The sequence below is a fragment of the Macrobrachium rosenbergii genome, chromosome 2, assembly GCF_040412425.1.
Source record: "Macrobrachium rosenbergii isolate ZJJX-2024 chromosome 2, ASM4041242v1, whole genome shotgun sequence".
NCBI lineage: Eukaryota > Metazoa > Arthropoda > Malacostraca > Decapoda > Palaemonidae > Macrobrachium > Macrobrachium rosenbergii.
Window position 1 is genome coordinate 81,244,467 of NC_089742.1, and position 24,957 is coordinate 81,269,423.

Consider the following 24,957-nt stretch of genomic DNA (forward strand, 5'->3'; position numbering starts at 1 on the left):
ATAATTCAAATATTTCTCACTTGCAGCTGCCTTAGGTGAACCATTACCTAACCTAATATACATGAGATAAGACTCTAAGCTGGGTAAGGCACTGTGTATATAGTTTTAATAGGTTTAGTCTTTATTTTTGCCTACAATGAGGAACACAAAACCTTCTGTACTGATCTAAAAGAATAAGTACATCAGATACATGACCCTAAGGCTGTAGATAGACAACAGCTGAGAACAGCTACACTGTACCTACACTTGGTTGCCCCAGATCCACTAGTTTTGGATGCTATTCCCTACTCTGTCGGGCAGTAGTAGTTTGTTGATGACTGCATCCTCTTTAATGTGGTTTTGATTGCTCAGAACAAGGAAGAGGATACACTTTGACAGAATTGCTCATCACTATAGAATTCAGGTATCTGATGTAGTTGTATAATGAGACATCTATATATACAATGCAAAGATGGAAATAAAATAACTTATAGTTTGTGCACTTTTATTCCATTCCTAGATAAGCATTACCTATTCAGCATTACACAGCCAAATGTACAGACTAAAATATACGGGGTCCTTTACCATAGAACAATGTGACAAAAATAATTTACTGTATCAAAAAGAATTAAAATTATTCAAAATGGTTTACATTAAACCTATTAACTTAATAATACAGTACAATTTGTTTAACTTATCATGTCAAACTTTTGTTCAGTAAAAAATCAAAAACCCATTCATAATAATGAACTGCATTTTATTTATAAATAATAAAACCATATACAGTACTGTAATTCTGATTAATGTACTAAATTAGCAGTGTAACTTAGTATTTAAAAAATTATTTACCGTAAAGCAGATCTGGATGACAAATCCAAACAAAATTAACGAACTGTTAACCAAATTCATCTCCTTACAATTTATTCTTTGACATCAATATACCATTCATACTGACAAATAATACTCACTCGGGATTTTTAAAGCTTGTATTTTATGATCAATTTAACTCTTAAAATGTACTATGCTTTCTTCCAATACATAAAAATCTCTTAAGTTTCAATCTTTTCCATGGATTAAATACTTTAAACATTAGAGCAAAAATAAAAAAAAGTCTGAAATGCGTCACCCACTGCCATTTACAAACTGAAAATAAAAAATCTGGAATACCTCATCCATTGCTCATTATAAATTTCTAATTATCACATACACAACAAAGATTAAAAATATAAATATATTTAATGATTTATGTACAATAACAATACATTACCTATTAGATGTACTTTTAAACCTCACTATCATCAAGAACAGTACAAGTATGTACAAACATTACACAATATTTTATTAAAACCATATTTTCTCTAAAAGGTTTGTGATCAACAAGTACTAAATGCATATTTCAACAGTAAAAACTCCTCTAATAAATGCTTCTCCATTTCCCTCTTTATTCTTCCCTTTAATGCAACAGAGTAACAGTTTACTTAATAAAATTTTGGAATAATTCACTTTACTTAATTTCATGAAGGCTAATTTATATTTCATACTTATTTATGGTAAACACAGCGGCCTATTTTGTGAATGCCAATTTAAATTTCATGCATTTTAAAATATGGTGACCTATTAACTTTGAAGAACTAAACAGAGCTTAGTAAATTAATGTATTTTCAGCACCCACCTGCTATTCTAAAACACAACTCGATGAGTGAAAACATCTAATTGCCTGAGATCCAACATTACGTGACTCAGCAATGAAATTATCCCAAAATACGTTAGTATAGCTAAAAATACTAAAAGTATTCACTAAATAAACTTGAAACACTTTTGCTTGTCATGTGGGAGTCTAGTCTTGAAAAGAACTGAATCAACCCTGTACTGAGTATTCAGGAGAGGATTATAGCCATAAACCTGAAAAGCATAAAGTACATTAGTGTGGAACATTTGTTGATACCATTAAATATTTCATTCTATTACTCTACTTTTCAAAATATGCTTGTCGTAATTAACTACCTTTCACCATCAACATCATATTATTATAACCTCATAATAGACAATTACTGCTATTTTTCCCATGACTTCATCTTTGAATTTCTCTGACAACTTTAAAAACAATGCATGTAAACTTTAAACAAAACAGGACCATGATGTTAGGACAAATATCAAATCTTTTCAATTAACTCAATTGCTATAATTCTGTTTAGTCAATATTCTCAAGCAAATTTCTAGTGTGCCTGGGTTAGATTTCCAACCATTCTATAAGTCACTGCCTTTGCATGGAAATTGTCTTTTTCACTTCTTTGAAATGTTGAGTGGATTTCTGAAAAAATTTACATGCGGCAGGCCGTTGACAAATGACAAGGGCTTAAAATTTGGGAAAAAAATAGGAATGTAACTGTGGGAGATTACTGCAGTATCATCAAATAGTTTAACCAGACCAACAAGTTAAGATAAAATCTTAACTCTTAAAATGCGGCCCTTAAAGACTTGTTCTTGATTACATACTGTATTGTATTAGACCACCTCATTTAATACATTGCAACATCTTGAAAATTTAATTACATAAACTGAAAATGAAGATTGACCAAATTCCTGTCAAGGATTGGTTTTTGATACTTGTACATTGTAGACTTGAAGATGGAAAATCTCTAAAGATACCTTTGAAATTTTAAGCATATCCTGAATTCTCTGCACTCAGGGATTGAGTCTATGTGGGTTTTTCATGAAATATACTCATGGGTCAGACAAGTATGACATTACTTCAGCGTAGCATTTTCATTTTTTCTTTTAGTATGAAGAACACCACAATCAAGCAGTTGGTTTAATGTTTTAATATGTTATTTCCATACTCATTATTCCACAATACTTACAATTTAGCAAAGACAATGGGTTTTGGAGATGATAACGTCAAAGGCAAGAATATTTAACTTAAAAGTAATTGCAGCTTCGGTTGCTTTAACAAAACTTCACTTTCTTTAATGTCTACATGTGCTGAGACCCAATATATTTCAAAATTTATACTAGATACCTATAACTTGTGGAATGAAAACATTTGCTGAACAAAACTATTTTATGACAACTTTGAATGCCTTATGAAGCACTTCTAGTCCATGGTGAAAACATACATTACTGTGTAAAGTTATAATGAGAGAGAAACAATAACTGAGGTGTGTTTACATCGAAGCCTAATACAGGGTGTCCATAAAGTCATGGTGCAATTTACAATATTTGTAGCTTTGTAACAATACATGATAGAATTAATCTGTAAAAAGGATAAGAAGAAAAATGTCAAATTTCTAAATTGAAATTGTCTTCATCTGGTGATGAACTGCTGCAAGAAGAAACTGCAAATTCTAATTGTTAACCATTAATTTATACTACTGTATAAACCTTCAGTTGTTTAAAAGTTTATATTTTCTGAATATTTTTTCTTCTTATGTTCACTGAAGTACAACCCAAAAGTTTGCTTACTGTTGATATATTCCTCATGTTTTCAAAATATATTTAATAACTCTGATATATTGTGAGTTCTTTGTCAAGTACATGGCAAACCATGTTAGCAGTCTTATCAGTAAATCCATTAATTGTTATAAATTGCTGTTAAATCTAAAATATTGCTGTATAAATATGTACTGTCTAAATTTTTCCTTTCCTCGCTTCTTTCCTAAATTTTCCTGATATGTTTATTGGTTTAATAAATTTATGCACACTGATATATTGACCATTTCTCGAATTTTTTTTTTACTTGAGAGTTACTGAGTATTTATTTTTAAACTATTAGAGTATGTTTTTGATGAATCATTATAATGAATTCTTCTGATTACCTTGGAAATTTCTTTTTGCTGTTAGAAGGGAAGATTTTGGTGTACACATGTCTACACCATCTATTATAAAATTGTGATAAATATGTTAATTTCATAATAACCTCTTACAAGGTTGTATAGTGAAATTTGCCTTGTTTGTAAAGTATATTTTTCATGTCTGTTTTACAGACCTCATAATGTGGGATGAAGTCATTGGTTGGTGTTTGTAAGTACATTACCATTACTGGAAACTGGTCGCTGGAATATACATCATCTAAAATATACTACTAAAGTTTACTTATTACAGATACAGAATAAAGGGAGATGTCTATTAACAACACTGTGTGTTATGGGCATTTGCAAAATTCTTGGTATTTTCTTGAATTAAATAACAGGAGTTATTGTCATCAATTTGTTGTTCCAACTGTTAACCAACAATACAGTACCTGTATTTTGGTAACTTACATCTCAAAGGAGCCTATGGGCACTGAAGTCACCGAGTAACAGTAATGGTTGTGAAAAAGCACTGTCTTACAAATCAGATGTACTGTAATTAAAGATTGGCTTTCAAGTTCCAAAAGGGGTTTAACCATTTTTTATGATTTCTAGTATATTTACTAGTAAATTATATACAGTGCTAATTTTTCCTTTTAATATGGTATTTTTTGTGATATGCAGAAATTATGTAATACTGGCATGTTCCAAATATTTATATAGAAGTTGATAGCAGCAATTCCAAATAACACCATCCTTTAACAAATCCCTTTACAAACATTTCATGAATGTAAATACAATGCAGTAAACACACAAAACAATGATGAATGTTTTCTAGTTCATGTTACCACATAAATATTTACCTGAACAGTCAAAGGTGCAACATAAAAGATTACTATAATACTCAGAAATAGTCATTAATTGGAACTGGAATTGGAAAATAACGTTTAAGCCACAGGCAAAGCGCTGGAACTTATGAAGTCATTTGGCGCCAAAAAACAATTGTTAGGAGAGGGTGGAAAGTAAGATGGAAGTAAGAGAATATGAACTGAGGTATAGTAGAAGGAATGAAAGGGGTTGTTGCTGCTAGCGGCTGAAAGGATGCTGCAGAGAAACTTAGGGTGGAAAGTAAGATGGAAGTAAGAGAATATGAACTGAGGTATAGTAGAAGGAATGAAAGGGGTTGTTGATGCTAGGGGCTGAAAGGATGCTGCAGAGAAACTTAAGTAATGCCTACTGTTCACTGCGTGAGGTGCACTGACGGCACAACTCCCCAACAAAGAATAATCATTAAGAAAAGAAAAACAAAGAAATGAAAAGCCCTCAGATGCTAATGTTTTCAGCAGGAGGTGAGCCAGGAAAATAGCATGACATGGTAGGCAAGATGGTGGTACTTCCCAGAAAAAGGAGGGGGTTCTCCTTCCAAACTAACCGCAGAACTTGAAAATCAACAGACAAGCAACAGACCTTTAATAATCATGCCACTAAACATAATGCATTCTTGCTTATAACACAATTTAGAATGATTATTTATAGTATGCAAAATGTTACATGTGCTGACTACTGGGTGTTTCGAAATTAGAGCCCCCCTCCACAGAACAAATGGAAAGTTATGTAGTTTTCTGCTATAGCCTATCTCCAAGTACATTATTTTAAGTTTCTATTAAGCTATTTTCATTTTACATTTCTTGTATTTTCAGACTGAGTGATTTGAGTTAGATACAGCCATGGCTAACGACTGGAGGAAATCAGATGGATTGACCGAATCAGGGCTATAACCTTCAGAGAGGCCAGGGATGCTGGTGCATCCTTCATTTCACATTCCTGGATAGCTAAATACATTATAAGAGATGAATCCTTTGTTAAAAGAAACTGGAACAAAAATCCATATGACTGTCACCGTGAAAAGTAAGTAAGTATAGCTTAGTTTTACCAGACCACTGAGCTGATTAACAGCTCTCCAGGGCTGGCCCGAAGGATTACACTTATTTTACGTGGCTAAGAACCAATTGGTTACTTAGCAACGGGACCTACAAGCTTCTTGTGGAATCCGAACCACATTATAGCAAGAAATGAATTTCTATCACCAGAAATAAATTCCTCTAATGGTTCTTCATCATTTCAGCGGGATGGAATCGAACTCCGCCCATCGAATGACGGTCTGAAGCTCAACCAACTCGGCCAACAAAGGGCTGTAAAGAGTGAGAATCTTGGAAGGCCTGAAGTCCTTTCTCAGGAGTCAAAAGACATCATAGCTGAGGCAATGGGTAGACCAAGAGAGTCTACGTAAATTAGCGCCTGAACTAGAAACAAAAAGGGAAAGAAGAGAAGCTATAGTGCTGTATACCATGAGTTGAAAAAGTCTGGTATCAAGCCATTTCATGTTATCAGCAAGTCCAACATCACTCAGCAATAGAGAGAAGACCGTGCATGGTTTTGTGGTTCATTTCTTAAAGATTGGGATGAAGCTGACTTTCTCCATGTTGCCGCATCAGATGAATTCTTCATTTACACAGTCAGGAAGCCAAATCATAAAAATGACATCATTTGGGCTGCAAAGTTGGATGATATCAGCAATGACATGCGCTATCGCCAAGTTGTGAAATTTCCTGAATGTTTGGGAATTTTTCTCTGTTTCACAGCCAAACGGTTAATGTGGATCATCAAAGAAAAAGGACAGTCATGGAATGGCAAATACTTCAGAGAAACTGTGCTTACTGGTGGAGTATTTACTTTCCTCAAAGATCCTGAAAATGTATTATCTGTTGAAGAAGTCACATTTTTGCATGATAAGGCACCATGTTTCAAGGCTCTTCAGACACAGGAGCGCCTTCGAAGCAGTGGTATCGATTTCTTCTAGTCAAGTGAATTTCCAGGTAGCTCCCCTGACCTTAATGTGTGTGTGAAAACATTGGAAGTATCTTAAAGGATCGTGTTGAAGCGCTAAATGCTATAATTTTAACAGTGAACTATAATGGTATACCAAGCCTCAACAACCTGCAAAAAGAGGTGACTGAAGTGCTCAGGGAAATGGAGTTTGAGTCTCAGTCTTTATGCGATTTGCTTGAAATCATACCCTCAAGAATGCAGGCTGTGGTACAGGCAGATGGAGGCCACACAAAATATTAAAAACTCAGAGAGAAACTTAAATAAATACCTGTTCTGAATTACTTTTGTTTTTGTCCATATCAATTTTAGTTTATGCTGTAGAAGTGGGGGCTCTAATTTTGAAACACCCTGTATTTATAATCATTGTTTAGGCAGCACAACTAACATAAAAACAGGCTAACTTGGTCACAAGTATATAGCTGCAGTATACTGTTAATCATAACAATGGGTTATATCCATATGACACTGGTAATGTATTAAAATACAGGCAGTCCCCGGTTATCGGCAGCCTCGGTTACCGGCGATCCGGTTTTACAGCGCTATGTCTAGCGAGTGACGATAACCAGATTTTCATTGTTGATAACCGGTTATCAGCGCTGATAACCGGTTATCGGCGCTGATTACGTCTTATCGGCGGCGCTGATCACCAGTTATCGGCGCTGCTAATTGGTTTGTTATCGGCGCCGCTAATCGGTTATCCTTGCGCCGCTAACCAGGTATCAGTGCTATTATTGCTGATTTTCAGTTAGCGGCAATTTTCGTTTGTCGTCACGCCGTTGGGAACGGAACCCTGCCGATAACCAGGGACTGCCTGTATTCATAATTACTACATAACTTTGCCTTAAAAGTAAATTCTCTTAAATGTTACACCACTCAATTAAGACAAAGCTAAATGTATACTATAATTTTAATCTGTAAAATTATAATTTTGTGTACCAGGTCTAGGCTACTTGTAAGCTGGAGGTAAAAACTGCACACTACATAAGAGGGTACCTTACCGAAAATTTTGCCAAAAGGGACATTTTTTACGTAAGACAGGTACGTACAAGTCAAATGCTTTGCCAAAGCCTGCTATTATGAAAATTTAATAATCACATAGGAAAAGCAACCGTCACCAGACTTTTCTTAAATGACACCACTATCAGCGGAGTAACATCCAATAAAAGTAGATCGCAAAATAAAAATCGTATAACATTTAAAGTTCCTAATACAGCACAGTATTAAGGATAAACTGGGAACATTATCACAAAAAACCACTTAGTTCGATTGTTATGTACTAAAAATAAAAAACTGGCTTTACTAAAAGCCAAAGTTTTAAAGTTAAGCAAGGTTGGGAACAGATATCATGGCTACCTTCTGTAAACGAGAAGTTATGCTACTATCAATCAAAAGTGGTAAGTAGCCCAACATATCTATAAAAGGTCATTTACCAATGATTTTCAAGAATAAAACTGTCTAATACTATTACTTCAATATCATTAAATATCGCTTGTCAGCCAGGAAAAAAAAAAGAAAATGGCACAGGACCGTAGACTAGCAAACCAAAGCCAACTTCTTGCCTTGCGAGAGACACACCGGCTCCCAACATTAACAAAATAAAGCTACCAGCTAAAAATTTTGAAATCTAAGACTCTTCCCTGGGGCTTAAACCTATCCACTTAACTTGCTTTTGTGTTCAGCTCTTCCATCATAACTGAAAAAAGATTCAGGAACAAAAATAAGTGAGTGAAACGCGTAGCATGCTCTGCCTGGAGAGACCGAAAAAGTAATGAGGAAAATGGCCGGCACAGAGTGCGCTCTTGCCACACCAGTGTGTAAAGGATAAGAATGAACCTAGGTAGTTGGTGTAGACAAAGAAATAGAGCCATCTTGTCTTGAGTCCTTATATTCTATCATTGTGCCAACACGCACTATTCTGGCCATGACCAACTAGAAGAGAATTCTTCGAAATTGGTTGGTCTGTCATAAGGAGCCCAGGGGGGACCATGAGAGTAACTCCTTTGAGGATGAACAGCGGCTACCAAAACTATGTTTTTCATATGTCAAAACCAGTTTATTAACAATTAAAGCACATCTATTTTCATATAACAGTAAGGAGAAGATTTTCCAAAGTTAACGTGTTTTGCAACCACTATACTTGTACTGTATTTTGAATGACAATTTAAGGAATGTTGACATTCCTGGATAATTCAATACTGTCCTTACCTGAGTAAAGAAGTTTATACAACTATGCCTTTCAGTGAAATGGGAATCGTCTTCAGAAAGGGAAACTGGGCAACCTGGGCAGCGGAATGTCCATCGAGATGTTACCTATTTTAAATTGACAAATATTTAGTTTAACATTAATTGGTACTGACTTGACTCTCAGTTTATAAATCTAACATCTGTCCATTAATGCTCTTGATTGAGTGATTGATTTATAGATTTTAGGCATACATGCCAAGCACTGGACCAACTAAGGCCATTCAGCGCTGAAAGGGATATTGACAGTAAAAGTTTGAAAGGTGTAAAAGGAGAAAAACCTCACAGTTGCACTATGAATCAATTGTTAGCATAGGGTGGACAGTAAGATGGATGAAAGAGAATATGAATGGGGGTACAGTAAAAGGAACGAAAGCAGTTGCAGCTAGGGGCCAAAGGGACACTGCAAAGACCCTTAAGTAATGCCTACATTGCACCACATGAGGTGCACTGACTGCACTAACCCCCTACGGGGATTACTGCTCTTGAGAAACTTGTGAAAATAGAAAATAATTTTTAGACAGCATCATATGGCCATTTTATATCTCAGAAAGAATTCCAAACACAAGAGTACATACTGTAGTCCTTACCTTAACAGGAGGTTTTCTGGTAATATGAGACACCAAGAAGTTCATTGCAATATCCTCACAGTTCATGTATTCATCCACTTTATCTCTGATAGCTTGTGGCATCACATGTGAATACATGTTAGCATAGTACTTGTGGAAAAAGGCAGCACCTAAAATAATGAATTCGAAAGCTTATTATGATGGTGTTAAATGATTGCAGGGACAAAAATACCTGAGTAACCAAAATTTTACAAAGTAAATAACAGCTCCTTTTCAAGCATTCCACTAACTTGTTCTTAGGTAAGACTGTGACACTGCCAATTACATCTGACCCCTCTGTCATTTTATCTTTTAAATCTATGTACAGTACATGAATAATCATATCCAAGAAGTATGTTACATTCTCTTCTGGGTTTATCCTCTAGTCTTCCTTCTTCCTTCCTTCCATCAAACCCTTCATTCACAAATATTTTATCATCCTCCATATATGTTACATATCTCCAAGTTTCCAAGTTAATAACATTGATGGCCTCTGTGGTATCTGTTGTCCTTAAAATACACTACTTTTACATATACAATCAGCTTTTGTTCCAGACACTTAATAACAGTCCTAAGTAAAACATCTTTTAATGTTGTAATATACAACAGATTCAAAGCTTGGTGGTTCTTGATGTTCCTTGCTTGCAGTTTAGAAGCAACTACTGGTAAACACTCATTTACAACAGCAATTCTACGTGTGTACTAATTCTAGGATATCAAAAGATTTCATAAGTGCAATATTTTATCATTTGCAAGTGCTCTACTAAGGTTATGATTATGACACTCATTCTTTTTAATATGCACTATCTATTATTCTTTCATGCTTCACTAAACACAATGGACAACATATCTTAGTTTACTGTTTGCATCAAAGCATTCTGTCCTCTTCCAACTAATCTGAAGGAGAGTTTCTCTTTTGTAGTACAGCTTAACCAGATTTAAAGTTCTAGTTCTGTACCAAATTCTCATATTCCATTTAACATAGAAGGTCTATGTAGAGTCATAAGCCTGTATGATTAAACTACTACACTACTAATATCTTGAAAAATCTGACTTTTTAATTGGATTCTGTTTGATAATATCCACATGTATATATTGCTTTTATAATTGCTCTTCCAACTTTTTCCTCTCTGGGAGAAACTATTAAGCACTGGATACTTGCAGAAGCAAGCAAACTAAGTCACAGTAAAATAATACAATAAATCAGCTAGGATGAGACATCTAAGGATGGGCACTATTCAGTAGTACACGAAGGCGACAAGCTGGGAGTAGAAACATTTGTACTTCATAAAAAAGGCATTAGAGGGTATACTTTGTACAGTACTAGAGTGTTTGTTCTTTTAATAAGTATCCTTTATGGTTGCTTATTGCCTCAAGCTTAACTTGTGATTGCTCCTGATTTTGAGAATGTGGTTTTGCTAAGTAACTACGGCAGAAATGAATACATGCAGTACAGACCAACTGTGCTTTGCCCACCCTTTGTGTGTCTGGTGAGAACACATGCTCTTTGTTATCAATCTGTAAATCTGTTAATCCTCTACCTATATACCCTGTAAATTTTTCTTATTTCATGCCTTCTTGTACATGATAAAAACACTCCAACATCCTTTCTAAATTCATTACCATGTGTCACTGAACTTTTTTTCATACAAAGTAAAATCTGTATTTTTACTTAAAAAACTGGCTAGTAAAGTATGTTATCCTTTCATTCTCCACCTGTATATTAACCCTTAAACGCCGAGCCTCTATTTACAAAAACGTCTCCCGTATGCCGGCGGCGTTCAGTGAGTTAGCGCCAAAGCGGAAAAAAAGTTTTTTTCAAAAAATCACAGCACGCTTAGTTTTTAAGATTAAGAGTTCATTTTTGGCTCATTTTTTTGTCATTGCCTGAAGTTTAGTACACAACCATCAGAAATGAAAAAAATATAATTATCATATATAAATATTGGAATATATGACAGCGAAAAAAAAAACTCTTGTATAATTGTATACAAATCGCACTATAAGCACAACGGTTAAAGCTAATGAGTTAATTTTCTTTAGTTGTATTGTACACTAAATTTCGATGATTTTGGTATATAACAAATTGTAAAACGATCAAAGCAACACAGAGAAAATATTATCACAAAATGATGCATGAATTCGTAACACGCGGACGTAAAAAATGTTTTTTTCAAAAATTCACCATAAATCGAAATATTGTGCTAGAGACTTCCCGTTTGTTGAAAAATGAAGCTAATTGATTGAATATTACTAGACTGTAAGTGTTTTAGCTTACAATTGCAGTTTTCGACCATTTCGGTCGAGTTAAAGTTGACCGAAAGTCGAATTTTTTCTATTTATCGTGATTTATATGAAAATATTTCAAAACTAATAAAAGCTACAACCATGAGTTATTTTCTGTTGTATTGTACATGAAATTGCACACATTTTCATATGTAAAACTTTATGTAACGACTAATATAAAACCTTGCAAATATTACGACAACGAGACGAAAGAATTTCTGAGATGTTCGGCCGAGTTACCACGCAGACGTAAGGAAAATGTTTTTTTAAAAAATTCACCATAAATCGAAATGTTGTGCTAGAGACCTCCAATTTATTGTAAAATGAAGGTAAACAATTGAATATTACTAGAATGTAAGAGTTTTAGCTTACAATTGCGTTTTTTTACCATTTCGGTCGAGTTAAAGTTGACCAAAGGTTGAAATTTTGGCAGTTATCGTGATTTATGTGAAAATATTTCAAAACTGATAAAAGCTACAACCATGAGCTATCTTCTGTTGTATTCTACATGAAATTGCACACATTTTCATATATAAAAGTTTATGTAACGACTAATGTAAAATGATGCAAACATTATGACAACATGACGAAAGGATTTCTGAGATGTTCAGCAGAGTTACCGCACGCAGACGTAAGGAAAAAGTTTTTTTTTTCAGAAATTCACCATAAATCGAAATATTGTGCTAGAGACTTCCAATTGGTTGCAAAATGAAGGTACATGATTGAATATTACTAGAATGTAAGAGTTTTAGCTTATAATTGCGTTTTTACCATTTCGGTCGAGTCAAAGTTGACTGAAGGTTGAAATTTTGGCAGTTATGTGATTTATATGAAAATATTTCAAAACTGATAAAAGCTACAACCATGATTTATTTTCTGTTGTATTCTACATGAAATTGCACACATTTCCATATGTAAAACTTTATAACGACTAATATAAAACAGTGCAAACATTACGACAACGTGACGAAAAGAATTTCTGGCGCGGACGTAAGGAAAAAGCATAAATCGAAATATAGAACAATTGGTTGCAAAATGATTGAATATTACTAGAATGTAAGATTTTTAGCTTACAAACCATCGAGTCAAAGTTGACCAAAGGTTGAAATTTTGGCAGTTATCGTGATTTATATGAAAATATTTCAAAACTGATAAAAGCTACAAATGAGTTATTTTCTGTTGTATTGTACATGAAATTGCGCACATTTTCATATATAAAACTTTATGTAACGGCTAATATTGCAAAAATTACGACAAAATGACGAAAGAACTGAAAAGTTACGCGCAGGCGTAAGAAAAAGCTTTTTCAAAATTCACCATAAATCGAAATATTGTGCTAGAGACTTCCAATTTGTTGCAAAATGAAGGTACATGATTGAATATTACTAGAATGTAAGAGTTTTAGCTTACAATTGCGTTTTTCTACCATTTCGGTCGAGTCAAAGTTGACCGAAGGTTGAAATTTTTTGTAGTCGACATACAGTACGTCCACTTGGCACCCAACAGACAATTTTAGTCGACATATGATACGTCCAGTAGGCGTTTAATGGTTAAGGTATAAAGAAGGTTACCTAGTGCATATTTATGCAATGCATAAAAACTCTCTGGTAAGATATATTAAAAAATGGACACTTTCAATTTTAATATTACTGTGGGGTAGCCAAACCAAACAGTCAGGGTACGATTTCATAAAAGTCGACTGTGTAAAAGATGCGAGGCATTTTGTGTTAGATTTTGTCATCCAGTGTTTTTTACACAATTTGGGTATGCTGAATCCTAATCTGCCACATGACAGTCTCTCTTTTTTGTTTTTAATGCTTGAGAGCCAGAAACAAAATGGCTGCCAAATTAGCAATTTATACTCACAGTTTCTTTACTATTTACACTAAATACAAGTCAAGTAGTTGATTCAGTCTAATTTTGGGGTGGGAATTCAAATATAATGTTCTCCTTACAGAAGAAGATAATTTTGACCTTAAAAACAAAATGGTGGCTAACCAGTGAGCTAAAAACAATATGGCTTCCAGCATATAATGTATTTTGTCTCCAGTTTTATAACATAACTTGCAAACAGACTAATTAATAAAGATGATTACAATGCATCTTATAAACTGAGACATATATATCTCGTAATGTACGTTTTCTTTTCTTTACAGGTGTGCCTAATTTCCGAGCATTGAGGTGAAAGAGTTGAGTTTGTGATATATAAGTGGTGGTAAGAGAGAATTGAGAAGTGGAGCCAATGTCACAGCTAAAGAGACCCGTCTTTGATATCAACTATGAACAATGCATCATATGCCAAGCAGAAAAGGACAAACTAAGACCCAGTAGTAAACAAGGCTTTGACAGTTTAAAAGAAGCAGCCCAACAAGGCTAAAATGCAATGATGAAAAAAATAGAGATGCTATTGATAGGATATTAGGATGTGCACAGGACATGGGAATATCTTGCCATAAAGATTGTTACAGCACCTTTACAAGTAAATCACAGATTTCCAGACTTAAAGTCAAACAGCTTCAACCCTCATCAACTAATCAAGATACAGAAAATATCAGACACACAAGAAGCACCTCTAAAATAATTAACTGGAAAAGGTGCATCTTTTATGAAGATATAAAGGATGAAACATTGCATGCAGTCATGTCATTTAATACCAGTAACAAAATACTAGATTTAGACAGGTTTGATCACCGACTAAGCATTGCCTTGGCAGGTATAAGTGACCTCATTGCTGCAGAAGTTAAATATCATTTGAACTGTTATACAATATTCTGCAGAAAAGCCTCAGATGTGCAGGATACCATAGGAAAAGATGATGTTGCAACGGGCTGGTTGTGTTCTGCATTAAAGAGGAGTGCCTCAAGAGGTCACATTCTAAGCCTTAATGAAGTATGGGATTACTACAGTGGCCTTTGTCGACAAGCCCAACAAGATATACCTAGCTCTTTTATCACAAGGAGAGCAACCTTTAAACAAGTTGTTGCTGACCTAGTCAAAAAGTGTCCTGGAGAAATCTGAAGATTATGCAAAAGGAACTGTGCTTGCTCCAAAGGGTTTTGTCCATATTCCAACTGCTACCATGTTGTCACAGGTAACAAGAAGAGGATGAGACATTTATCCCTGTTTATAAGCCTGGAGATGACATTTTCCAGCCTCTTATGCATGTTGCTCTTAAACTGAGATCTGATATTCTGTATCACACACCTTATAAGGGATTTGAAGTGTCAAAGAAAGCTGCAATTGCATGTGTTCCAGATTCTGTGCATATGTTTTTAAAAGTACTGCCTGGAGGTCAAGAGGTTCTGGAAGGCAACAATGTTGATGGAGGTGATCAAGGTGGCAAAAATGGAGATAATGGTGCCAGAGATGATGGGGATGAGGATGATGATCATCATCTGGATGATAGCAGGTATACTATGACTTTGACAGCTAGTTATGACCAGATAATCTCGGTAGCTCAAGACATGGTCTATGGAGTCAGTAAAGGAGCTATGTGGACTCCAAAACATGTGGGTCTTGCATTGACCATACATCAGGCTACCAGGTCAAAAGTACTTGTACAACTACTACACAAGGCAGGACATACAATATGCTACAGGAATGTCTTACAAGTTGACAATGCCCTTGCAGAAGATACACTCAGAACTATTGATGCTGATACAGGATATATTATCCCAAGAAACCTGGTGCCGAACAGATTTGTACATTTTTCTACAGATAACATCGATATATTAGACGACAGCTTAGATGGGAAGGATACCTTTCATGCAACCCAAATAACTGCATGACAACGTGGTCCTCCCTCTGAAACAAACACACTAAGTGATCTCAAACCATCTAGGAAGGGCCTTGTTATACCAGAGGCACTAACAAGTAATTTGCCACCAAGAAAATATGTCAACCACCCAGAGCCAATATTTGAAAAGGAAGTTCAACATGACTGGTTTGATTATAAAGAAGATTGTCCTGAAAGGACACTTGCCAATACCAAAGACAAGGCATTTATTGCAAGGAGAAACTCCAAGGAGCGACAACTTGGATGGATTGCTTATAATGCAAATCAAAGTGAGATTACCTCAAAAATAACCACAGTAGGTTTTCTGCCAATGGTGTTGAGCTCAGCTCATGAATATGAAACCCTAAACACTGTCATCTTAAGGTGTCAGCACATATCTGAATCACTGGGACAGATTCATGTGATACTAACAGCTGATGAGTAGTTGTATTCCAAATTAATGGAACTGAAATGGTCACAGAATTATAAATTTCTGATACCACGGCTTGGTGGCCTTCGTATATCACTGAATTATTTAAAAGCCATATATCAACAGTTCCAGTCATCTGGACTCAAGGAGGTCTGGACCGAGAGTGGTTGTCTTGGTATGAAAACAGCAGACAGGGTAATTTTAGGGAAAGATAATGAAAAAGGAATGAGAGTGCACAAAATAACTTTCTAAGCCCTATGGGTGATATTGTTACCTCAATTAATGGAACTCCTTGAAGAAAATGATCAAGCCCTGAAGCAACAATTGGAAGCTGCAGTTATTGAAGATAGTGATACAAATCTCATAGGTGTGATGACATCTCAAAAATACTTGAACATGGTCAAGCAATTTGAAGAACAGAAAGGACAGAATCCAAATTATACCTTTTGGTTCATATATCTAGGAATGGTCTGTATTCTGTTGCAGTTCACACGTGCCAGTCGTGATGGTCTATGGAAGCTCCAAATTGAATCATTCAGAAGAATGTTGCCTTTTTTCCACCGTTTTGGTCATACTAATTACTCCAAGTGGGGCTCAGTGTACTTGGCCCAAATGAACATGCTCCCACTTGAAGTAGAGCAGGAGTTCCTGGATGGAAATTTTGTAGTTAAAAGGGGCAATGCTAAATTCAACCGGGTCGATCCAGACCAAATGGTTAAACAGAACAGGTAAAAGTGGTGGTGGGATAGCTGGCATCACAAAGAGCTTAACAGCATTAAACAGATGGAGTCTATCTTTCAGCCAAATGTCCCAATTATCTGAAGAAACAAAGAAAATGTTTGGTATTGACATAGACCAATTTTCTAGTCACAAGGAGTCAAGTCTGTCAAGGAGAGTAAAAGATGCTGGAGATGAAGATAAAGTTGTCCAGAAACTTGCTTCTTTTGAAGTATTTTCAATTGAGGCTGTGAAACTAATGAACTGTGCTGCAAAGGATCAAGCTACCAAGGAAATTCAAGAGTCCATGTTGGGAGCCAAAAATCTGCTATGCATCAACTGAAGGAATTTGTGCAGGAAAGGTTTCTATCACCTACAGATGCTCCAGATCATAAGAAATTCCACAGTTCTATGGTCAAAAGTATCCCTACAACATTTGCAAAACTACATGAAGTGAAGAAATCAGATGGCAAAACATCATCTATAAAAGCTGATAGATCTGTGTTGCAAAGGCTTGTGATATGCTATGCTGCAGGAAGGGATGTACAGTAGATCTGGATGGCATCCTAAAACATGAACTTTTGCCTATTCCGTTCTCATTAACTAAGACAGATGGCAGCCTTAAAGAAGGGCAAAAGCATCTTTTGATGGATATACTTTTACAAAGAATAACATGCAGCAACCAATATGAAGTACCAAAAGATGCCACTTTAGTAGTTGATGGCCAAGCTTTAGTTGTTGCCCTTGGAAAACCACAGTCACTTGATATCAGAACATTCGGTGATTTTGCCAAATCACATTGTGAGAGTATCTTTCAGCATGGAGAGCGATATGCAAGAATTGATGTTGTTTTTGATAGATACTTTCAGTCATCAATTAAAGATGGAACCAGGTCGAAGAGGGCAAAGCGCACAGCAATCTGAAGAGTAATTGAAAATTATGTAGTACCACTTCCTCAAGATTGGAACAGCTTCCTGAGCAAACCTCAACATAAAGCAGATCTTGCGCTCTATCTTTTGCATAAATTGATGGATTTTGCCCCAGAGGAAAAGTGTTCTATCACTGGCGGTGGTCTGGCACAAGCTGAGGAGGTGATAAGTAATAGAGTGAACTTGAATCTAACTGGTCTATCAAGCACGCAAGAAGAGGCAGACACACATATGATTTTGCACTGCCTACATACCCAGTCATCAAACATTGTGGTGTGGTCAAGAGACACTGATGTCTTACTCCTCCTTATTGCACATAAACCAGCTATGCAAAACAAGCAGGTCTGGATGAAAGCTGGAACAAGCTCAGCACCCAAGTTCATTCAAATCAATGCCATCATAATTAGCTGGAGTATGTCTGAGGAAGTTACATCATCATTGTTGGCATTTCATCCAATCAATGGATTGGACACAACATCAGATCTCTCTGGTCATACCAAAATGACCGCTTCCCGACAATACTTAGATAGCCCGGAGCTTTTGTTGCACCTTGGAAGAGATATTTTGACAGAGGAAACTATACAGAGATGTGAATTGTTCATATGCAACATGTACAATGCTGCACAGGCAGTTTCTGCTGATGAAGTGCGGGTGAGCCTTTTCAAAAAGGTGATGATCCTGAAAAATTGCCACCTTCCAGTGAAGATTTGAAGTTGCACATAATGAGGACCCATCTGCAAACCATGGTCTGACTTAAGGCCACAGAGCTGAAACCAATAATACCTTACCCAACAGAGTGTGGATGGATGAATGTAGAAAGCCATTTCAAACCCAAACTTGTAATTTTGCTGCCTGTTCCTAAGAGATGCCTTGATGTAGTGAGATGCACTTGTTCAGGGAACTGTGTAACAGGTAGATGTGGCTGCAGGAAGGTTCAACATGACTTGCACTGGCCTATGCAAATGCAATGACCAGTGCTATAATGTACAGGAGAGAAGATGAGGTTATTGTTGCCATGTAACTTGTAAGTAATGGGTTTAGATTAACTCAAGTTCATTTGTCTTGTAGCTTGCATTGGAGATGACCAGTGCTATGATGTGCATAAGATGAAATTATTGTTGCTATGAATGAAAAACAATGTTGATACTGTGGGGCACAATTTCCAAAAAATCTTACAACTACAGGCATTTGGTGCTAGATTTTACCATCCTGTTTTTTTTTTTTTTACACAATTTGGGTGTGCTAAATCCAAATCTCCTACTGCAAAAACAAAACAGTTTTTTAATTACTTATCGAAAAAATTAGTAGTATTCAGCTATTTGACCATGTTTCTAATACAAATTGTACAAAATGCAAATTCATCTGCCATCTTGATTTTAGCTTACTAATGAGCCACCATCTTGGATTTTGTGATCTAAATGACTTTCAAATACAAAAAGGTTCTAATACTCAAGAACCTGACCTAAAAATTAGTCTGACTGCACTTTTTAAATTTCTTTCTAGTGCAAATAATACAGAAGATACACGTATAAATTGCTGTTTTGGCAGCCATTTTGTTTTTGGCTATCTAGCCTTAAAAACAAAAAATATCAAATGCCATCCAGCAGATTTGGATTCAGCACACCCAAATTGTGTAAAAAACACTGGAAGACAAAATCTAACACAAAATGCCTTTAGTTGTAAGATTTTTCAAAATCGTGCCCTGGCTAAAACCAACAAACTCTTTATTTTAATTTTTTACCCATGATAAAATCTGAATTTGGGCCATGTATTTCCTAACAAACTATGAATATTGTAATTCACTTGAAGAAACCATTTCACATTCTTTGAAGTTGAAGCTGTACAGCAAACCTCACACTTTTCATAGTTCAATGAACATAAATTCATATACAATATACCATAGTGATTGATAAAAGTCGTAACATACATTCCCTATATGAAAATTTAAAAAAATTTTTAAAAAGTTCCCAATGTGACTTTCAAAAACTAGCTGTCAAAAGATAATTAGATTTACCTGTCAAAACCATTGAAAGTTCACAGGAATAATTTGAATTATACAGCCAGCCTCCATAATTCAAATCCCATGCATGATACCGACCAGGAAATCCTACAACACGGTCTCTCTCATCTCTCCATACCCTGAAAGTGAATAATCTATGGTCACTCATAATTCAATATTTGCTCTACACTACAAAATTTATGATTGCTCTTTGATCTGGAAGAATGAAAACCTCTTAGATGAAATGGATTGATGTTAGTGGTCTGTGAAAATGGAATAAATAGGAAACTAGGAGTGAAGGTTTATAAAAGTTAAAAGGTTAGTCAAGGCTTAAGATTGACAAGATGTGAGTTATAAGGAGGAAGAGGAAAAAATTGCTGAACTGAAAAAGCATTTTCCCTACTCACTCCATCGTCCACCTAACACCTTGTACAGCTCCTTTTGCAAAAGATTATGAAATGAAAAGGAAAAATAAAACCTGGTAAGACAAGTGAACCATGAGAGGAAGTAGAACCTGTACAAGGTGTTAGGTGGACGATGGAGTGAGTAGGGAAAATGCAGTGAATAAGTCTTTTGAAATATTAACTGGCACCATCTGTAATTGCTAGGAATATGGCCAGAAGGATTCACTGACTGATTTATGAGATTTAGGATGTCAAGTCAAGCACTGGGTCATTTTCAGCCATTCAGTGCTTAAGACAGTGAAAAGACAGAGTTGGAGTGGTTGGACAGTAAAACAGACATCCAGAAAACAGAGGAGATGATGTACAAGGATCTAAAGGTGGAACTGGGAAAAACTCATGGTCGCAGTAAGGAGTTGACCAGCATGACTGAAGAAAGGTAAAAAATGTAAAACGTGGGTACTGCTAAAGACCTAAGGGATGTTGCAAACATCCTTTAGAGATGCGCATTGTGCACCAAGTGAGGTACACAACATTACACCCCTTACAATGTCATTTTTCAATTTTATTTTCTAACTTTCTAACTAATCATCTGACTATAAGAGTAAAATTCTGTACCTAAAATTTTCTGACGTTTTGTTGTCAATGAAAAAAAGGAATGATCCTGCCTCTCCTGGGGTTATTTCTCAAAATACAATATATACAAGATACTCTTCCCTGGCCACTCATCCACCTCTCCATAAAAATCCAGCCATAACATCCTTAAATATCATGCAGGCAAATATACAGAAAAAAAAAAATTACAATACAAAACCATTTTCTAATTTTATATGCATAAAAGGTAATGGTAATGCATCTCTATCTCCAGTGTTCTAGTTTATTCTATTTCAAGTAAAAGCACCAACAAAAATAATTTAACATTCATTTCTTCACTATCCTGAGTACACTTTACTTGGCATTAGATTGTTAAGTAAAAAGATAGAGTATCTGTAACTAAAGGATAATCTAATTAACAAACAGTAATTAGATTTGTACTTTTGCTTAAATATAAGAAGATTTAAGAGGCAATATAAATACTGTAAAATATTTACCTAAAGCCAAAAACAATTTCATCATGTCGTAGATGGGCATCATCATCTACAGAAAGCACTGCTTCAGTTTCAATTTCTGAGTAAGGCAAAAACCTGTTGTTGAGACTGTTTCTTTCAGCTCGTATAACCTGTAAAATTCCAGTGTTATATTGGTCCAGTGGTTTAATTACAAAATGATAAAAATATGAATAAATTAATTAGTTGAAATTTAAATGGAGAAACTAAAAAGAATTTCTAAACATTGTCATAAAAGCAAAAAATTCTACCAAAAAATCTTTTAAACATTTTGCAGCACTCCATGTTTATGCAGTAAAATATACAAAATTTTTATATTTTATCTTTTCATATACTGTATAAACAAAACACAATTTTACTTAGAGGTGTCCCTTAGCGAAAGCAGGAAATGATCATTGAAACTTGGTAACAAGGTGGTTAACTGGAGGTCTCACCTCAAGTAAGCCAGCACTTTTTCCTTTGATAGGGCTCACTTTTTTTTGTATCAGGGACTATTTGAGATTGAGAAATGGCTTGGGTTTGTATACTTACAGAAATACAATTATTTTAAAATTTGGTATTTGTTCCTACCGAAATAAAAACTATCGCCTTTTATGTAGGAGTCTCACTCCTTCTATGGGATGGTAGTCTCTCAGCTGACTGGCCAGTTAAATCTCAATCAGATATGCCATGTTCCCAGTCACGAATCTGAGCAGAGATCAGTGTCCCCTGTAACTTCCTGTACAAACTGGGATTTAGATACAAGACTGATAGGGCCAAGAGTGAGATGTGCCTATACTCTCACTACAAAAAATTTTGAAGAACAATGTGCTGCCCTAAAGACAAGATAGCACAAGTCAGAAGGCAGCTAGTATCTAGGTCCATCATGATTTGATGAGTTCAGATGATAACTTTAACCCTCTCACCCCCATGGTAACAGGGAGAGCAGAGGGTGTTGAACTTTGAGATCTGAAACTCTGAGACAAGACATTCGATTGTGTACTCTACTAGCCCATCCGACATAACCCGACAGCTACCTTGCAAAGGAAGGAAGTAAGAAAGGAAGAAGGGAGAGAAAAAAAGAGCCAGCTGGTCATTCATTTAACCAGCCACCTAAGTAACTTATTCAAGAAGTTTTTCATCTGAGAGAAGCCTGGAGACTAATCTTTAAAGTAAACACTGTAATTCCTTAGGAGAGCTCCAAAGTAGTTGTGGGCAATGTCCCTAAAGTAAAATGATGTAAAGGTAGCTGGAACTGCAGACATGTGCTCTCATTAACTGTGAAACTGAAAGTTTCTCCAAAAGACAGAATGGGCCAATGTCCCTGGCTATGTGAGCATTCATACAGAATGGCGGACTCGCATGACAAACTATACATTTTGCTTGTTCGCTTCATGAAGTCAGAAAGTGCCCTTGGACACATGCCTCTTGTGCTTATCAGCAATATAAAAAGACCCCAACACTGGCTTACGAGGTCAGGCTTTTATTGATACTGCTGTAGGGTTTGCACTGGACATGAAGGCATCTCCTCTGGCTCCACTAATAAATTTTTAAGGATGGGAACCAAAGAATTCTTCTTCAGTCTCTCATCAGAAGCTGATGGGTTATGAGTTTTTGCCACAAACTCATGAACAATAAAAAAACCAAGGCCTCTCTTAAGGGGTCTCTGGTACCTGCGTTAGACTGCCAAGGACAAGAGTCACATCCCATTCAGAATGGAGAAGCTGCCAGGGCAAGGAAGACTGTTTGAAGCTACAGTCACCAACCTACTTAAGAACATTCATGTTATGAACATTCAGATACGAACAGACGGGGCTCACATGTTAAAACTGTGTTTCTAGTGCTCCCCTTTGCCCCCTTAAGTTCAAATTTTGCTCTGTGTGACTATTCTGCCTAGTAAGAATTTTTGTCACACATGGAAGGAGAACCTGTTCCTTTAACCCGTTTCCTGATTAACTACTGTACCGTGTATTTTTCTTACAATCACAAGAATATTTGTTCATACACGTAAAATATTCCTACTTATTTCTATGTTCTCAATTTAACTCGTTCTATATTTCTTTCCCCATTGAAAATGTTTGATATGTATTTCTGTCAATAGATGTATTTTTGTCAATAGACGCTGCTCCTACGAAATTCTCCCCAAGTTCATAAGTTTCAAAACATTAAAAAAATACAAATTTTCAATATTGCATGAATCTAAATTTTATATTCTTTTTACCTATCTAACATCCAAAGTAATTCTTCATTATTCTGCATGATTTAAAAATACAGTGAAAACAGTAAAATCTATGACTCCCAAGTTAACTTGGGAATATAAACAGGACATATTTCAGAGTTTAATATCTTATTAAGTTTTAATAATTTTTCAACAAAAAATTTATGCACTACATATTACAAACCAACTTATGAACAATTCAAGATGAATCTAAATTTTAGTTATTCTGTTTTGAGCATGGACCACTCTAACAAGGAAGTGGGGTCAATATCTTGTACAGTGATTGGAAGTCCTGGCTCAAGGCACAGCAATAGGTTTTGCTGAAGGGCTGAGAGAAGCTTGTCTCAATAAAGGTGAATAAAGGTGAATAAGTCCATGATCAGCTGAAAAAGGAGCTTTGGCCTGAGAGAGCCCATTTATGACACCCTTCAGAGAAAATAGTCCACTTCCCTGGAATGCCTTAGCTGAGACTACCTCAAAACTTGTGGACTACAGAAGAGTGGGCCAAAGATGAATCTCTGGGCACCTTTCAGGGGATTAAAAAATCTTAATAATCTTTAAAAATTCGATTTAAAAAAAATTCTTTTCAGAAAAAATATTATGCACCGTATTTCTCTATAACAATAACTAAACCCATAAAACACCAGTAGCGCAAATGATTTAGTCTGGTATTCAATATAAGAAAACTTCCTTTGAAATGAAATGTATAATGTCAATAATATCCTACTCGGCACCTTTTTAGTTATTCCTAGCCATGACAACATGGTCATACCATGACGCCGACTGTGGCCGAGAGTTGCCTATAAACTTCCAAGCTAGAAGGACACGTTTTTCATGCTCGCTAGCCTTGACTGAACTCTGTAAGCGGTGTTTTGTTTTTCACCGTGCCTAAAAGGTCCAAGAGTTCTTCATGCTTCTAGAATGCGGAAAAGCCAAGTGGAAAAGTCCAGGCGAGAAGTAGAAGAAAGTTCAAGAAATTAGTGCCATAGAGGGGAATGGAGCGACGGAGGAGAGAGAGCTGTCGCCCATCAAACGGCGCAGGCAGCGATCTCTGCTGACCAGAGACCAACCACATCCACCCCTAAACGCCTTTTTATTTGTTCGTCACTACCAAAGGGCAAAGATATTTTAGAAAAAAAGCAGTAGCTCGGAGGCTGATATTAGACGATCCTGAAAATAAAATGATCATAATAAGTGAAGCAAGACTTGATGAATTACTTGAATAATCCCTAATTGTGAATAAGTAATTCCCAGGATCCATTTGGCAAGGGATGGATTCGAGACACTAATAAAAAGTGAAAAACTATGATACCTAGAGTAATACCTTGCAGCAAGATCAGACAGGGGACCAGGAACCTAAAATTTATAAGAATGTGTCTTAGGCACATAAATAATCAATTAATATTCTTATTTATAATCATTTTGCATTAATTAATACCCAAAAATAAAAATTAAAACCATAGAATTAATAGAAGTCCTTTTTACTTTTTTTATGTAATTAAAACTTTGAAGGCCCGTTTCTCAAAACATAAGTTTTTGCCTTTAAAATGCATCTCCTCCTTAGTATTGGACCAATCTAAATGAAATTTTAAATATAACATGGGGAAACATG

General features: G+C 35.6%; 1 protein-coding gene across 4 annotated transcripts in view; it reads right to left on the minus strand.

The window, feature by feature from the left end:
- Nucleotides 1-470: 470 nt before the first annotated feature.
- Nucleotides 471-24,957, minus strand: part of botv (exostosin like glycosyltransferase 3) — a 97,669-nt gene continuing 73,182 nt past the window's right edge. For all 4 annotated transcript variants that reach the window (XM_067121543.1, XM_067121520.1, XM_067121531.1 and 1 more), the window contains 5 exons: nt 21,134-21,261; nt 19,657-19,781; nt 9,488-9,636; nt 8,862-8,966; nt 471-1,881 (listed from right to left, as the gene is read on the minus strand). In XM_067121543.1, coding sequence (XP_066977644.1) covers nt 1,777-1,881; nt 8,862-8,966; nt 9,488-9,636; nt 19,657-19,781; nt 21,134-21,261 — 612 coding nt within the window. In that variant the 3' untranslated portion in view covers nt 471-1,776. The remainder of the gene's footprint in view (nt 1,882-8,861; nt 8,967-9,487; nt 9,637-19,656; nt 19,782-21,133; nt 21,262-24,957) is intronic.